Below are 18,154 nucleotides of genomic sequence, written 5' to 3' on the forward strand. Positions count from 1 at the left end.
ATATATATGTGTGTGTGTATCTCTCTCTCTCTCCTCTCTCTCGCGCTCTCTCTCTCTCTCTCTCTCTCTCTCGCTCTCTCTCTGTTTGTGAGATATATGTGGACCAACATTTCGGAATGCAAGCTGTTTACCATTGGTATTTCTTAATTTTATAATTGATGGCTTTATATTAAATAGTAAAAGTGGCTGAACAATCTCTACCTTACTACTTCTTCTGTAATGCCATGTGTGTATTGCATTTTAAGTGGTGATTTTTTTTTTCTATGTTCAGATAAAAAGACATTCAGTGAAGTTGATCTCTCGGCTTCTGATGAATGGGACATAAAAACAGTAACTAGTGCACTAAAGCAATATTTAAGGTAGGTTTTAAACCCCTTGTAACTATCATTTTACATTTTGCTGAAGAGACCGGTGCCAGGCAAACAACATTTATTTATTTGTTTTGCATTACTGGCAGTAAATACATGTTTTTATTTTAACTGTTTTGAGATAGGAAGGAAACTGGGTTATTTATCCTGTAGTCTTTGAATTCCCCTTCGATGTCACTTATACAGTGTGAATCTCGTTGGTGACCTGATTCAAGTGCTAAATCTAGGTAAAGCAAAGAAGAAACATTTTCTGTAAGACAGTACTTTTTTTTAAATCTTTAGAGGCCACATTTTAATTGAATTTGGGAGAATCAAATACACAGTAGTGTGTATTGTGGATAAATACATTGAAACTACCATGTTGAGTTTCACACCGTATCTCGCTATAAACAAACCATTTTGTACAGTGTCCTCCACTATGAATTGTAATTGACAGAAAGTAGCCCACGCTTTTTATTTATTTGTATTGCCCTTGAAGAATTTCAGGTTCCCTTTTTGAAAGTTTATTTAGATAGTTAGTTAAAAATTGGCCAGCCTGCGCATATAACCCTGGGGCACTGTTTTTGTTGAATTGTTGATAAACTTTAAACTTTAAGTTTGCCTGTTTTACAAGCTTGGGAAAACCAAACCTATATTGTCAAAATTCTGACACACTAACAATTGATGCCAATGTCTCAACACAATAATTTATGGTGTTGTATGAGAGCAGTTGCCATGGTTTTCTCTCTTGATTGTTCCAGAACTATTGTTGTCATTCTGTAAAAGATACACAAGCCCAAAGTCGTCCCGTCTTACTTATTTATTTATTAATTAAACTATTATGTATTTAATAAATTATGTATTTATGTATTTAAGGAGTCTTCCAGAACCACTGATGACGTACGAGCTATATAAAGAGTTCATCGTCCCTGCCAGTAAGTCCAGATATACAGAAAGTGCTGCAGAGAATGTTGGTTGAACACACATTGAATTGCATCCTTTGCCCCATCTGTGTTTGTCACAGTAACACATGTCCAGAAACTTTACATCCCATTTCAGCAGGGATTATACACACTTCCATAGTCTCTCACTAATCTCAACCCCCACTAGAACGAGGTCTGGATTTGTACACGTGGCTGTAACAGCACAGCTCAGTAGTTCTACTGGCACTAAAACCAGAGGAGTATGCCCAGCAAAACACATGTCAAGATTACCCTAAGTAAAATGGAAAGGCACATTTTGTAGCTAATACTTTCCTTCTATTTTAGTGAGTGCTTTTGGTATAAGCAGGGCAGGGATTGGAATAAGTATAAGTATTATTATTATTATTATTATTATTATTATTAGTTTATTTAGCAGACGCCTTTATCCAAGGCGACTTACAGAGACTAGGGTGTGTGAACTATGCATCAGCTACAGAGTCACTTACAATTACGTCTCACCCGAAAGATGGAGCACAAGGAGGTTAAGTGACTTGCTCAGGGTCACACAATGAGTCAGTGGTTGAGGTGGGATTTGAACCGGGGACCTTCTGGTTACAAGCCCTTTTCTTTAACTACTGAACCACACAGCCTCCTAAGTAATGCAGAGATTGGTTCAGTGTTCTCATGTCTACCCGTAAAGCTCCAATTTCTGAGATAGATTGAATTTACCTGACAAAAGGAAGAAGCACTCTGTATCCCTGTGCCCAAGGTAGTCTGCATTCCCATTTCCCAGTCAATCTATGTACAGAAGAGCAAAGGGTGGAAAGCCATTCAAGTACAGTTAGAGAAGTAATAATTGCTGTGAAGTGTTTAGACTGATGGCCACCCTTGTGTTGAATGGAAAATATTACTTGCTGCTTAATTCAGATTTAGACGGGGCGCTGGAACTAGGGGTGCTGGGGGTGCGGCAGTAGCTCCTGGATTGAAGTGCTGTACACCTGCATCCATCATATACAGGGGTTATAGTTTATTCAATGGCTTTCAGCACCCCCACTATAAAAGTGATTCCAGCCCCACTGGATTTAGATTAAACATTTATACAAAAACAATCTAAACTTGAGTTGCCTTGCTGTGCAATGGGTTGCAGATGTGTTGCTTGGGAAAACATTTAAAAACTTGTTACAAAGCAGGACTTCTTCAGTGTCCTGTGTATTAAGAATATATTACAAAGATGAAAAACCAAATACAAATTCTGCAGCTAACAGCTTTTTGATTTAAAAAAAATAATAAATAAATAAAAAAATTTAAAAAATGAATAAATAAAAAAACAGCAACAAAAAACATGCATTAAATCTGCAATCCCTGAATACAGTCTTCATTTATGTGATTTATAAGTTAATTAGTCATGAGTAGGGTGTCTATTGTTTCCTACAGTTTGAGCAGCCAGAGACACCCTACACATGACATACTAACTTACAGCACAGACGACCATGGCTCTCAGCTATTAACTTATATTGTGGGATTACTGTATTATTGTAATACTTGGAAGTTAAATGCTTTACTGCAAGGGAGGTTCTTAATGATTTCAAATGTTTTTGTTTTAATTGAACAGAATGCAGCCCTCCGGAGTCCAGAGTAGATGCAATACATTATTTGGTTTATAAACTTCCAGAGAAAAACCGGGAGATGTTGGGAATGATAATGAAACACTTAGCCAAGTAAGATGTGTTTGTGTCATTGTTAAAGTTCGATCTCTTTACTCCCTCACCACAGTCTATCTGCTGTTTATTATTAGTGGTAACCTGGTCAAGTTCTACTACCCTGGATACTGTTACGTCAATGGCAGGCTAAGCCTGATCAGCCACGGATCTGCCTAAAAGACACTGGTGTCTTGATGTCTTACTTCTTGTTTACAAAAGTGTCCCAGAACTGCCATTCCCTTTACATTAAGCCTCCTGGAATTGTGAAGGTTACAATTTAGAGGAGATAAAGTAATAGGTGGGCTTCCTTACAACAATATACGCTTTGTGTCATTGTGTGCTTTGCTTAAGTTGTTAATGACTAAAGACTTCTGGAAACCCAAACTATACTTTTTTTTTTTTTTTTTTTGCACTTTGAACAGGAGTGGTCGAATCACATGAGGAAATTAAAAATAAAGTATTGGGATACTGTTTCAAGAGCCAAGTCAAATCCCAGTGGACAAAATAAAGAAGCGATTGTTTGCAAATATCAAACGAAAGCTCCTTGGGGAGTAATACACTCCAATTAGCAAAAAAACAGACCAAAATACATCAAAGAATTGCACACTGTGAGCTGTGGGTGTCTGATCATCTCTGAGCCAGCAAGTTCTTGACAGAGCCTCACTCTCCCCCCCTAATTACCATCAAGTTGTTGTTTACTCTTTTTGTACTGCACATACTTAATGATATGGTTACTATATCAGTGTATGGTATGTTTCTTTTTTTATTTAACTTGTGATTTAACATGTACATTTATTTTTCAAATACATTTTTTTTGAACGTGTGTTAATCGCACTCTGTCTTGACCCTCTCAGCACACCGTAATTCATTCCTTGTGGCACTATTCTAATATACTCAAGTGCATGCAGCACAATAAGTACACTTACACACTTTCTAGCAGTTCTGCTAAAGGGCAACAACAGAACAAGAAGTGAAACCCGTCAGTTTCGACTGAGTACTTCTTTTTAAATTCAGGATCTCTGCAAGCCTGTGATTGAAGCTACATCATGTCAGTACCATACAGGGTGTTCCACTTTAAAGTAACCCTGTAAGTCTTTCAGTTAGATGTTGGCATTCAGTCCATGTCCACTTTGGGAGTGACATTCCTGTATAAAAGAGTTTGTAATAACAAGGATTCTTGTACATGTCTGTGCTGCTCCATCATGTGATTTATTTATTTATTTGTTTGTTTGTACATTGTGATACTTGTGCTACTTACAGGGGCTACTTTCAGTGGGACACCCTGTATAAACAATGCTGTTGTAAAGTGGATAGCTACCGACTTTTAAAGTTTTATTTCAGTTACCGCATTTCTTTAACTTTTTTTCATTGTCGTTGTGATTGAGCAGTTGGTTCAAACAATTTAACAACTAATTTTTTTCTTGATAATTCTGTGAAATAAATATAAAACCATAAGAGGGGCCAACAATATGAATCCAGAAATAAGAAAACAATACAATTTTTATGATGAGCTGTTTTTTGGAGGATATAATAATATCAGTAATAAAACACATTTTTGAATGAGATGGATGCAGTAATTGTATCAATTAAATATGCAATTTAAAACCAAGATTAACTGAGATTAAAAAAATGTATCATGATTAATCTTGCGATTTAAAAATGTTAATTGCTGACTGCCATTTTTTAATTCTTTATACAGTACTGTGCAAAAGTTTTAGGGAGGTGTGAAAAAATGCTGTAAGTAAGAATGCTTTCAAAAATAGACATGTTAATAGTTTATATTTATCAATTAACAAAATGCAAAGTGAGTGAACAGAAGAAAAATCTACATCAAATCAATATTTGGTGTGACAACCCTTTTCCTTCAAAACAGCATCAATTCTTCTAGGTACACTTGCACACAGTTTTTGAAGGAACTCGGCAGGTAGGTTGGCCCAAACATCTTGGAGAACTAACCACAGTTCTTCTGTGGATTTAGGCAGCCTCAGTTGCTTCTCTCTCTTCATGTAATCCCAGACAGACTCGATGATGTTGAGATCAGGGCTCTGTGGGGACCATACCATCACTTCCAGGACTCCTTGTTCTTCTTTACGCTGAAGATAGTTCTTAATGACTTTCGCTGTATGTTTGGGGTCGTTGTCATGCTGCAGAATAAATTTGGGGCCAATCGGATGCTACCTGATGGTATTGCATGATGGATAAGTATCTGCCTGTACTTCTCAGCATTGAGGAGACCATTAATTCTGACCAAATCCCCAACTCCATTTGCAGAAATGCAGCCCCAAACTTGCAATGGACCTTCACAATGCTTCACTGTTGCTTGCAGACACTCGCTCATTCGTGTACCGCTCTCCAGCCCTTTGGCGAAGAAACTGCCTTCTGCTACAGCCAAATATTTCAAATTTTGACTTATCAGTCCAGAGCACCTGCTGCCATTTTTCTGCACCCCAGTTCCTGTGTTTTCGTGCATAGTTGAGTCGCTTGGCCTTGTTTCCACGTCGGAGGTATGGCTTTTTGGCCGCAAGTCTTCCATGAAGGCCACTTCTGACCAGACTTCTCCGGATAGTAGATGGGTGTACCAGGGTCCCACTGTTTTCTGCCAATTCTGAGCTGATGGCACTGCTGGACATCTTCCGATTGCGTAGGGAAGTAAGCATGATGTGTCTTTCATCTGCTGCAGTAAGTTTCCTTGGCCGACCACTGCGTCTACGGTCCTCAACGTTGCCCGTTTCTTTGTGCTTCTTCAAAAGAGCTTGGACAGCACATCTGGAAACCCCTGTCTGCCTTGAAATTTCGGCCTGGGAGAGACCTTGCTGATGCAGTATAACTACCTTGTGTCTAGTTGCTGTGCTCAGTCTTGCCATGGTGTATGACAGTAAACTGTCTTCAGCAACCTGACCTTGTTAGCTGAGTTTGGCTGTTCCTCACCCAGTTTTATTCCTCCTACACAGCTGTTTCTGTTTCAGTTAATGATCATGTTTCAACCTACATATTGAATTGATGATCATTAGCACCTGTTTGGTATAATTGTTTAATCATACACCTGACTATATGCCTACAAAATCCCTGACTTTGTGCAAGTGTACCTAGAAGAATTGATGCTGTTTTGAAGGCAAAGGGTGGTCACACCAAATATGGATTTGATTTAGATTTTTCTTCTGTTCACTCACTTTGCATTTAGTTAATTGATAAATATAATCTATTAACATGTCTATTTTTGAAAGCATTCTTACTTTACAGCATTTTTTCACACCTCCCTAAAAATTTTGCACAGTACTAATTATATATATATATATATATATATATATATATATATATATATATATATAATATATATAGTGTGTGTGTGTGTGTTTACCTTAGTTGGGAATTAGTGTGTGCTATTGTTTGTGTATTGACTGTTTTTAAAATGTTTCTGCAGTGTCTCTGCTAACTGCAAACAGAATCTGATGACTGTAGCAAACTTAGGAGTTGTGTTTGGGCCTACATTGATGAGACCTCAGGAGGAAACTGTGGCTGCAATTATGGACCTCAAGTTCCAGAACATTGTGGTGGAAATTCTAATAGAAAACCATGTGAAGGTAAACTACAGATAGCTTTGATGTGTGGTGCAGATGGTCAGCAAGGTGTGGCTGTCCGAATTTAACAAAGAACATCCTTAAATGCACATTATTGCCTATATATATATATATATATATATATATATATATATATATATATATATATATATATATATATATATATATATGCTTAGTTAATGCATCAGTTAGGGTTGATATTGAAATGACAAAAATAGGGAAATGCAATGTTAGGGTTTTTGAGGTTGTCGGTGAAGGCGGACTGCATATGGATGGATATGTACAGAAAATGGTAACCCTGTGCTTGTTTGAGATATGTAACTTAAAAGTAACTTATTTTGTCCAGATGATGGCACCCTCTGATTTTTAGTTTTGGTTAACATTGAGCTAACAAAAGAAGGTCATAATGCTGTGTTCCACTGCCCCCCCCCCCCCCCCCCCCACCTCCTTTTTGCCTAACGTTGCTGGTATTATAATAATTTCATGAAACTGATAAAATACCCTTAGAGCTGTCAACACTTGTAGTATGTCTTGCTTTCATTCAGAGTCCGTATTTATGTAAAAGGCATGCAATGTGCAAGATAAGTACATGGTACCAGTATTTATTTTTCTAATACGTTTATTGGGCTACAGAACACCTATTTTGATTTTTGGATTAATTTATTTGCAGAGAGTTTAATGTGTAGTGCTGGTGTTTATAGAAAACATTCAAGACTCGCTTGAATGTGCACACCCAACCCGCCACAGGAAGGATCTTGGCTCCCAATCTCTCTCTTGAACGGATGCCAAAACAAATTTGGTTTAAAATTTAGTTTCACTTGTGCATTCCACACGTTGCTGACTTTGGGAAGTATTACTTCTGATTTTACAGATTTTCGGGAGTGCACCAGATGGATCTGTCGCCACACCTGTGGCCTTGTCCTCTTCTGAGCCCAATGCCCCGCCCAGGCTGTCCAAGAGGCAGAACTCCCGTCAGAACCGGCCTCTTGCAGTGTATAACCCCAGTGTGGAGCTCCCAGCTGGTAAGAGATAATGCACAACCCAAAACAGGACCCTTACTGCAGGTTTCACAGACACTGATTCAGCACTAATGTTGTTATCTTAAGATAATCTAGCACAATCTTAGTGTCAGTCAGGGTCTGTGAAAAAGATGTCTACTGTCAGTGATTTTTGGGTGATTTTAGAACCTTTTGCTTTTTGCGGCAAGATTGTATTTGCTGTAGTAATCTTATAGAAAAAGATCAGAACCAGGTTAGCCATATAGAAACAATCTCTTCAGCTGACTCAATTAAATTCACTGGCAGCTCTACATATCTGTATCAAAGATTATTCCCTTTCCATATTAAAGTATATGGCTATTTATTTTAAGATAACACAATTTCATGATTGCCCTCCTGGCTAGGACTTCAGGACTAAATTTACGGAAATTCCCTCCTTTGCTGTAATCCTGCATGAAAAATTGGACAGAATCAGAATCAGGCAGTGCTTACCTGATCTGTATAGTGTGCTTTACAAACACACAAAGAAACGTTTGTTACATTTTTCTTTTACATTTGAAAGAAAAAACTGAGTATGGAGGCAACCTCCCTGAGATGGTCTCAGTACAGTTTTACGTGTGTCCATGAATGTTTGGGGCTTTAACACTGAATGCCAAATGTACTGAACTGTACTCGGGTATGGAATTTTGGGGAAAAGTACCTGGTGTGAAAGGGCCCTTGTATTCCTGTTACCTCACATTGTTTAGTTTTTATTACCTAATTTCTGGGAGGTGTAAGCAACTGAAAGATATTACAAAGAAAAACTGTAGAAGCACTACTAAAGAAGACTTGCTCAATAAAAACAAATCTGTCATCCATAACTTGAAAACACTCAATTATAAATGTAAGTTGTTGAAGGTAGTCACTATGTTTTCTTTAGTTTTATCTCATAACAACTATTTCTTAACTTCATGATGGAAATTCCATACATGTCCCAACATGCCACATAAACCGTACAGCAGAACTCAATCACTTTTTTTTATTTCTCCTTTTTCTGCCTATAGAAATTAAAACAAATTCAAATCCTGACCATGTTAATTAGCAATGCCCCAGTGAGCCTTAGAACAGGCAGTGTATATTATGAAAGGTATAGTACTTTTTTGTGAACTGTAATTTGGTTCTATATGTTTTGCTAATACTGTACAGCTCTGACAAAATAATTTGTGAAATTGTATGAAAAAAAATGTCTGCCATCACTCTAGCATGGTGATGGAGGTGGCGTTCGCTGCGCTGATAGAAGTGCCCCCAAGGGTATATTAAAAACCTCTCCCAAAGCACTCTTAAATTCAGGAAAAGAATAGTTTAGTGCTTCAGCTGAATTCCTGTATGAGGATAAGCATACCCAGCATGGCAAGCAGAATACATGCTTCACCAAGCAATACTGCGCAAATATTGTGGCATAACTAAATCATGGAGTTTGTTGTACCAGTGTGTCCTGGCCTTATAAATACATAGTGTGGTTTCTGGAAGGTGTTTAGCATTGCTTTAACTCAGTCTGACAGTTCTTAACTTCACACAGACAGGAAAAAAGTTTGAAGTAATGCATATTGAACGCCTCGCAAGCTCTGACATTTGATACATTTTGCTGTGCGTGTTGAGTGACTTTTTATATAACCACACTGCTGGTGGAAATGGTGAAAAGTAACAGCAGTAGCCCTGTAATAAACCAGTAAATGGCAAAGCTTGAACATTCTATGTCTTGACTTTGATTTGTGTACAGTACAATATGTGGATAAATAAGCACGTATACCAGAATAAGCATGTATGTATTTTGATTGGAGTTTAAAACTTAAAATTTAAAAAAATAAAACTTACTGTGTTATCGACGCATGTGGCAGCAGTGTTTGAAAAGATTCCTTTTTGAAAACTGTAGACATGGAAATGAAGTAGTGGAAGAATGGAAAGTTGAGCAGAGTGGTTGCATCTCAGTTGGTTTTTATTGTGTTCCTGTTTTGAGCGGGGATGATTTTCATTTTCAAAGCAGTACTGGGAGAAGTATTTCAGCTGCTCGGCCTAAAAGCAACATGCATTCAGTCTGTACAACTGAAGACCACCTGCTCCAGAAAGTTCTATTCCTGGTTTTGACTTTTGTGAACTTTCCTGTGACGTCGATTTTAAAACTGCACTTTTTTTTGTAATTTCATAAATGTACTATTTTTGTAATGGGAGTGATAGAAAACTACTGAACCACAGCAGGGCTGACCATGATGGACACTAAGAAGGATGTGTGTTCTCCATAGATGCCAGGTGGGGATCTTACCATGGTAGGATAAAATCCTGGTAAATAACCAACAACAGCAAATTAAATATTGTAAAGATTGAACACATGCAGCATATGTGATTTGAGATCAAGTTATTTCAGTCAGCCTGTCCTTATGGCTTCTGAAGCTTCATGGGAATGCTTTAATGAAAGTCCCCTACTGAGAGCTCTGTTTTAAGTCCCGAGGTCTCTGGATTGCAGCCCAAGCCCTACAACTCGGGTGTTCTTGGCATGTTCTTATCCCTGTAAACAGAGTAAAATGTTCAGCTGGAATCCCTGTTTCTCATATAGCAAATAACTAGGGGCAAGGGAGAGATGTTGAACCACATCCAAAACCCACACGAACTTCAGCCTTTTTATATTTTAAAAAAGAAAACGCTTTGGCTCAGATATGTGCTTTTCTGTAACGATAGTAATATCCAAGCCAGCATGCATCATCTTTGTTCTTAATTATTACCGTTTATTACATGGATGTGAATGAATGTGCTAATCTTGTATTATCTTTTTACTTTATCTGGTAAAAAACAAAATGCTGGCAAATGACAATGATCCCAGATTTTTTTTTTTTTTTTTAAATGTCTTTAGATGGCATGTACTGTACATTCTCTGTACATGTTGTGTTCCCTTTTTATCTTTTTTCTTTTTTTTTTTCTCATCCCAGCTGATTGTCCCAGCTCTGTGAAGGATGACACCTCGCTGGGCAGCACAGATTCTGTCTCCTCACAGTCTTCCACTGCTACCAATTCATCTACCTCCGGCAGCCCTCCAGAGGAAACCAAGAATCATTTCAGTACCAACGGGGGAGACCTCATGGACTGGGCTAGGTAACTACACTCTCAACCTTAACTACTCTTGCACCACTTAATTGGTGGAATGATTTATAGGGTTACCATATATCAGATCCTCAGGCACTACCCAAGGGGGTTGCTGACTGGCAGGACCAGTTTTTATTTAAGATTTAATCTTTCGTTGTGCAAAATGAACACAGAAAAACTAAATTTAAAGTAAACTGTAAAGTTTATTTCTACTTTGACAATCTGAAAATTATTTAAAAAAAAAAAAAGTAGTATAATGGTCTGCATCAAACATACACGTAACTTTTTACAGTCAGTACTCTATCAATCAAAAAAGTCTTTGCAAGATAACTGTCAGATCTGTGCACCAAACATCCCTTTCCTACTGTGCTTCTTTTTGTGCCCATGCATATTCTCTGCAGAGCGTGTCTTTCTCAGCGTGGTTGAAGTAGCTCTGAAAGTGTTTGCAAGATGTGTGCCTGAAGTTGTGCTGTACAAGCAGAATCCCTTTCAGAGACTCACCAGTCAAGTTGTTCCTTTCCTTTGTCCACTGGGTTTGCATCAGTGAAAAAAACTTGCTCTGCATTTGCATTGTGAGAGGGAACAGCAAAGAAATGCACAATCTTTAACAGTGCTGAGTGACATTTCAATGCATTTGGCCCTTTTTTGGTGTGCTAGCAAGTTCTTCATCACTTTTGCAACCTTCCACACATTTCTAGAGATTGCTGAACTGATCAAAGCACTTTCCTAAACAACAAGAAAACATTTTAAGTTTGGAAAAAATATGAAGTCAGATCTCTTTTTTTAAATGGTTGCATGTTTTGACACGTATGTATTTGGCTCGTTTAACAACGTGTGTTCTATTATAGTTGTACCAAACAAGTGTTTTATTTTTGTTGTTTTTTGGTGGACATGATTCAAATGTATTCAGTGCATACAAAAAAGGGTTGTTTTATCCCATTTCATTTTACTGTATTTTATATTACGCAGTGCATTTATTTGAAGTAAAACTAAAGGATTGCAGAGAACGCTATAAAGCAATAAACCCAAAGAGGCTTTTGCCGATCACGAATTATGCGCATTCTCGTCTTTCAGTCTATGAATGAGCCGCTGTAGTTTAAGTTCCTCCATTTAAAAATGTTCGATCAAGCTCTGATCCGATTTGTGATCCTGCTCTGAAGCAAGATCAAGTTAGGATCAGATTCTGGGCTCAAACTGAGCTCAAACTGAGCTCAGGATCAACAGTGATGCTTTTAGTACAACCCAATACGTCATAGGAGCAAGATCAAATCCAGGATCCAGTACAACCGGCCCCAGCGAATAATACAGCCCCACGCCATCTGCGCAGGCGCGGCACTATTAGGACATTCCCAGAATTGCAGTTCTGCACGCATTAGCAGCAGCTAAGGGGTGAGCCAGCGAAATCCCGGACATACGTTCATTTTTTGAAAATCCGCCCGGACAGAGATCGGAAGCCCAAAAAGAGGACGTTTTAGGACTTTTTATATTCATAATTTGCTTTGTTTTATAAAGTGGGTGTGGTCAAAAGGGTTTTTATCCAGAAATAGTTTTGGTGCTGCCCAGCCTGGTCTGTTGTGTCTCATGTAGTCAGTATTGTCTGTATTGCTGATTGATAACGATCCTGCCATGAATAGATGTCTGGTAAATAAAATGGTTTGTGTTGTAAATTGAATTACTGCCATGCCCCATGCCAGCAAAATCCCTTTGACACTAACTTGTAAGGTGCATGAAATCCAGTGCAAGCGCCTGGAAATCTGTTGATCAATTTGTTATTGTATTCTTGTTATGCATGTAGCATCATATATAAAGAGTAACTACAGTAACTGCACCATTAAACCATTTGCTGTGTAGCTCATTGGTACAGTAACTGCACCAATGAGCTACACAGCAAATGGTTTAATATTTCACAATGTGATCTGGGGAATTGGGATTTGGAATGGTAAGGCAAATCATCTGCCACATGGTGCAGTCCTAGTTTAGCAGCTGAGAATTCATTTTAGCCAAACATGTTTTCCCAGGTATAGCTGAGCTGGACAGTCTGGGTGAGGTGCAGCTGGAGGATGTTTTCCACTTCCCATTTGTAAGACTACTGACAGCTGTATAAAGACTTTGTCCATCTTCACTTGTTTGCATGTTTTCAATCAATCCCACAATCCAACGTGACTTTTACACCTTGCCCAGAGCATCCAGCAATGGTAAAACTGGATACAAGAAGTAGGACACCACTGCTTGTATCCTAGAAAAAATACATTCTTATAAAAATACAGTAAATATTTGGCAAGAGAAAATCAAGGGACTAAAGCTCATCATTGTTGGCACAACATGCCATTGCTATTGTCTTGCTGAGAAATACATAAAGATAAATTATTGAGATTGGCTTTTTAATGTTTCAGAAAAGTTTTTAAAAAGAAAGTCAATGTTGGGTACATAAATTTAAATCCATTAAACTATGAAACCAGTGTAAAAATGTATATATCTTAATATGTACTGTACCTCATAACATTCACATTGTATGCTTCATAAATGGTAAATGTTAACGTCAAATTTGAAAAACACCTTGTGCCAGGTAGTTTAATCAGTTCTATTCTATTTTTTTTTTTTTTTTAAATGTCAAGGGAATACATCCATGTAAGGTTCCCAGAGTCATTTATTTAAACTGAAACCACATTGTGTGCCTCATTCCAGTCCAGAGCCTCCAGCTGCCTGCAGGTGTGTCCGTGGGCAGCACAGGAGATTCCCTGCTCTCCTGTCAGAGGCAGTTTTTATTGGCAGCTAGCTATGCAGCTGCCAGTGAAGGATGTACTGTACCGTCACTTCCCAGACCACCAGTTAAAAACAATCCCTGCATGGGGTTGATTCTGGGTATCTTGCCCTCATCCTTGTTATGACGGTATGGGGTTAAGCATTAGTGTTCGGGGAGGTTATGTGTATTTATAATCCGCTGCCATAGCCACACAGCTGTATTCTATTATTCTCTTAGTAAAGTTTGATTGTGCAAGAAAAGTAACACTTTTTGAGGCTGCAATTTTACACCACCACACACTAATGCTGCCTAACTGACTATATATTTGCAGGGTATTATAAACATTGTATAATAAATGTGTTGGTGACCATGACTTTGATTTCTGACATAATATGGGTGCTGTATGAATAGCAGCAACCTTTTACCTGTATAATAACAGACTTTGGCAACGGTTAGCTGTGGTAACAGTTTCCTGATACTACAGTTCTGTTTTAGAAGGCATCTACACCAGATAATGACTACCTGTTTGGCTGAGACGGTGTATGAGGTTTATAACATTTGGTACACAACTGGTATTTTATGATTTTCCTCAGTAAGCTTCCATTGCTAGTGATGTCCAGTAAAAAGTAACTGTTTCACTGCAACTGCCTTATCAGCGATACAGATCATGTCCACATATCATTTTTACTTCAAAAACTATTTAATCAGCGATGCCATTACAATTGCAGGGATGCTTAGTTTGTTTTTTTAAAAGATTTACCATGTTTTTTTTTTTTAAAACCATTTTTTTTTTTTTTGCTATCCCTGCCTTACTTCAATACCAATGCAGAGAGAGAGAGAGAGACTTTTTATGTCATGCTTTCATAAACAGCCAGCTGGAGGGGGTTGGGTTGCAGGATCTGCAGTAATTTCCTGCCCACCCAAAAATATTACTTGACTGCCCCCCCCCCAGTGCCTAATCGAGATATGGAAACTAGCCACAGTTCCAGGGTGGAGCACTGCAATCCCAACATTGTTGCTCGCTGCACTAGCTGAAAGCCATCTGATCAAACCTGCCAAGGTTCAAAGACTCTAAATGGAAGTTCTTGAACGAATGGGAAACAAAATGGTTTCCTAGCTGTACCATGTCGGCACCCAGATCTTATATCGGCAGCTTTTTATGGCAAAGATTTGAAAAAAAGAAAATAAACTGCATGTGAAATCTAGCTTTTTGTCTTATGATAAAATACTCACATGTTGCTGTCAAAAAATACAAAAAAAAAGAGAACTCACATTTGTTGCCTATGTGTTTTAGGCTATGTGCTGTGTTAACAGCCTCAACAAACATGACATTTATTTGGATTGATCAAAAATCTAAACTGGATATTACTGTACTTTTTTTTATTGGATATTACTGTATTATTTTGGCATATTGAATTGGCATTATTAGAACTGGCAAAATCGTCCAGTTGGCTGGTGAAAATCATATTTGAAAACTGGGATTATTAAAGTAAATTAAGTTATCTCTTATCTCTTATGAGAAACTCCGGCCAGTTGAGAACTCTCTGGTTTCCAATAACAGGTTTGCTTCAAGGTACAGTAGTGTTGTTAATACATTAGGGGGGGGGGGGGGGGCACGACTATGACTAAAGGGGGAGTTCTGACTAAAGGGGGAGTTCTGTAAAAAAAAGGGTAGAACATTTTAATTTAGTTGTCACCCAGTTATTTATTATTTTCTCCCGATTTTAGAATGTCTAATTATTCTTAGGCTCAGCTCACCGCTACCACCCCTGCGCCAACTCGAGCGGGGCGAAGATGAACACACGCTGTCCTCCGACGCGTGTGCCGTCAGCCGCCCGCTTCTTTACAAACTGCAGGCTCACCATGCAGCCACCTCCAGAGCTACAGCGTCGGAGGACAACGCAGCTCTGGGCAGCTTACAGGCAAGCCCGCAGGCGCCCGGCCAGACCACAGGGGTCGCTGGTGCGCGGTGAGCCGAGGACACCCTGGCCGACCTAACCCTCCCTCTCCGGTTCCTAAACCCTGCTAAAACGGGGATTGCAGAAACCACACACCGGCCATGTCTTTTCCATACATTCAAGGTTTGCTGACATAAGGGGGTTTAACAGTAGAGTTTGGAGCAAAATACGGGAGAAAATCTGTCCCGGGAGATGTCCAGGAGAAGGATCTAAAATAGGGGTGAAAATCTGTCACGGGAGAAAGGTCCAAAATACGGGAGACACCCGGTGAATATGGAAGAGTTGACAGGTCTGCTCAAATTACAATTCTGCTGTTAGGATACTGAATTACCCTGGCAGGGTGGTTTGCCAGGCTAGTTAAGAGATCAGTGCCCTTCCTCCTCCTCCTCCTCCTCCTTCTCCGCCTCCTATTCACTGTATCCAATTCAAAAAGGAGCATTCTCAACATCCTACTAGCTTTGATAAGTAACATCTCCCCAGCATAAGATTTAAACCCAGGAAGAAGCCACTGACTAAAGGGGAACATAATGCATCTGTCATTCAAATGGTGTGATGAGAGAAGTTATTTAGTTGCAGAATATCTTTAGTCTTTTGAATCTCTATCTTTCTGGTTTAACTAATTTTCATTATTCCCATACCCAATGATTACAAGTGACGTGGAAGGTGCCTCTCTCTCTGGAACCATTCAAGGGTAGTTTAAAATGTGCTCTCCTGCAGATAGAGTATTACTGGTCTTTTGTAAATGTGAGCAGCAGCAGACACAGCCGTAAATGTGAGGTTGGCAGAATTATGGAAATGTTTTTGAAAGTCGAGTTTAGAATTACCATTTTTTGGAAATCCAGTAAGTCTATACTGTAGCTCAAGAGTCTGCAGCCATTACCTTATATGAAAACCAGTGCATGAAATGTATTCTAGAAATTCTAGTCCTTCTTAACATGTCATATCAAAAGTCTTAGACATGTTGCGTTTTTCTACTCTAATACATTATGAGCATCAACAATTTACTCAAAGCTTGCGCTAGTGTTTTCTACTATTATAACAACCTTGACTTGCATAAACAATGGAAAACATTGAGTGAAATAGCTCGCATCACTCTGTTTTCAAGGTCTGGTATCCAAAGCAGAGTCAACAAGTACAGAGAAACATCACCTGTAATTGATAAACCCAGGACTGGAAGACCTAAAAAGCTGTCTAACAAGGATGAGCAATACTTGAAGATAATATCCTTAAAGAATAGAAAGAAAAAAAAGAGTGTTGAATTGACAACAGAATTGGCAGAAGGCACAGGTGTTGTTGTCCATCCATCAATATATATATATATATATATATAAAAATACTATTAACTAAAAGGCTCAAAACTATAGATATATATATGTATTATGGATGCACCGAATCCAAGTTTTTAGGATTCGGCCGAATACCAAATCCATCTCAAAGATTTGTCCAAATACTGAACTGAATGCCGAATCCTACAAAATCTGTCAAGAAAACTGAAGGAAACTGTTGAATGAAAAACAGACTGGCAGCTACTAACAAGGGACCAGCACAATCTATAGTTTTGAGCCTTTTAGTTAATAGTATTTTTATTAACGAATGGAAATATATCCCTGAATAAGATTTTAGTTTGAAACTTGCACAATTTACCGCTAGCCTCCTCCTCCCACAACAGAAATGTCAAAATACAGAACCGTTTACCTTTACAAGAAAGGAGAGCTGCATCTTTGCTATAACCCACTATTTTCTTTAATGACGTTTCAACCCGTGTCAACTGATCTGAGAGCTATGAGGAAAAAATGACTGAGTGACCTGAATCTCTCTGCAAAGTAAAACCCACGTTGATTTAAATGCACTATGTGTGTAACACCTATCAAATAGGCTACGAAATAGTTTTAAAATTTTAATAAAACACAGCAGTTCCCAAATGGTTCAACTTGTATTGGCACATTACAATAACGTAAAATGTCATTTACTAAAGCATATTGTTCAACAACGTCTTGCACATCGGTCAGTTGTAAAGTTACAAAAAATATATACAGTCAAACCCATTTACAACGTACCTGGGATGAAACGTACACACTGATATAAAGAACCAGTATCATGGAACCGAATAAAATCTTATTAAATCCTGTTTAAATTCTCCTTTTTGTACATACTGTGATTGTGTGATGTGACTGCTGTGTTGCGTTGGGTGGGGGGGTATGTTTACATTCAGCAGCTGCGTGACGTGTTTAGTGCGTGCGCCACCAGTAATTTAGGGAGTTGAGAGCTGCAACAGAGTTCATCAAACGTGTTCTTGTTCTTGAATACCTGTTGTTAAATACAACAGTTACGTTCAATACCGGATTTGTGTCTCTTATTTAAAGAACTGCACACAATGGAGGGATGTATTAAAATGGGTGTGTGTTTCGGCGGATGTAGAATCGGTGGTTATTGAATCAGTGGTTTTTGGTTTTTATTCAATGTTACTTTGAGAAAACATAGGCTATTTACTTCAATCGTAATAAGAACCAAGTTTGTACTGCACTGCTTAATTCTACAAAATGTTATCCGAATCAGAGCATCAGTTCTACTCCTATCTTGAGAACATCAAAAACAGAGAATTGGCTTGGTATTCTCTGACCTTGACCTAGTGGTCAAATGTAAAAGGTTTCCTGCAATTCTTTTCTATGCCTTCTACCCCTTTCACGCAGACGAGTTATGACGGCTCAGAACCGGCACTGATGCAGCATTTTGGTCTGTGTGAATTGCCTATACCGTCACAGAGCCGTCCTATTTTATGCTGCCTCTGAACCA

The 18,154-nt window shown here is 38.5% G+C and overlaps 1 protein-coding gene across 2 annotated transcripts in view; it reads left to right on the forward strand.

Moving 5' to 3' along the window:
* The window catches only part of LOC117421421 (rho GTPase-activating protein 10-like), an 88,684-nt gene that overhangs the window by 52,216 nt on the left and 18,314 nt on the right, over positions 1 to 18,154 (forward strand). Inside the window, exons 15-21 of one of the 2 annotated variants that reach the window (XM_059028675.1) lie at positions 272 to 359; positions 1,224 to 1,282; positions 2,883 to 2,988; positions 6,392 to 6,551; positions 7,420 to 7,570; positions 10,507 to 10,669; positions 12,679 to 13,108. In XM_059028675.1, the coding sequence (XP_058884658.1) occupies positions 272 to 359; positions 1,224 to 1,282; positions 2,883 to 2,988; positions 6,392 to 6,551; positions 7,420 to 7,570; positions 10,507 to 10,669; positions 12,679 to 12,688 (737 nt within the window). In that variant the 3' untranslated portion in view covers positions 12,689 to 13,108. Of the gene's footprint in view, positions 1 to 271; positions 360 to 1,223; positions 1,283 to 2,882; positions 2,989 to 6,391; positions 6,552 to 7,419; positions 7,571 to 10,506; positions 10,670 to 12,678; positions 13,109 to 18,154 lie in introns of those variants that run through there. The other variant, XM_034035838.3, reaches the window with a different exon arrangement.

This window comes from Acipenser ruthenus, chromosome 1, assembly GCF_902713425.1.
Source record: "Acipenser ruthenus chromosome 1, fAciRut3.2 maternal haplotype, whole genome shotgun sequence".
NCBI classification, from domain to species: Eukaryota; Metazoa; Chordata; class Actinopteri; order Acipenseriformes; family Acipenseridae; genus Acipenser; species Acipenser ruthenus.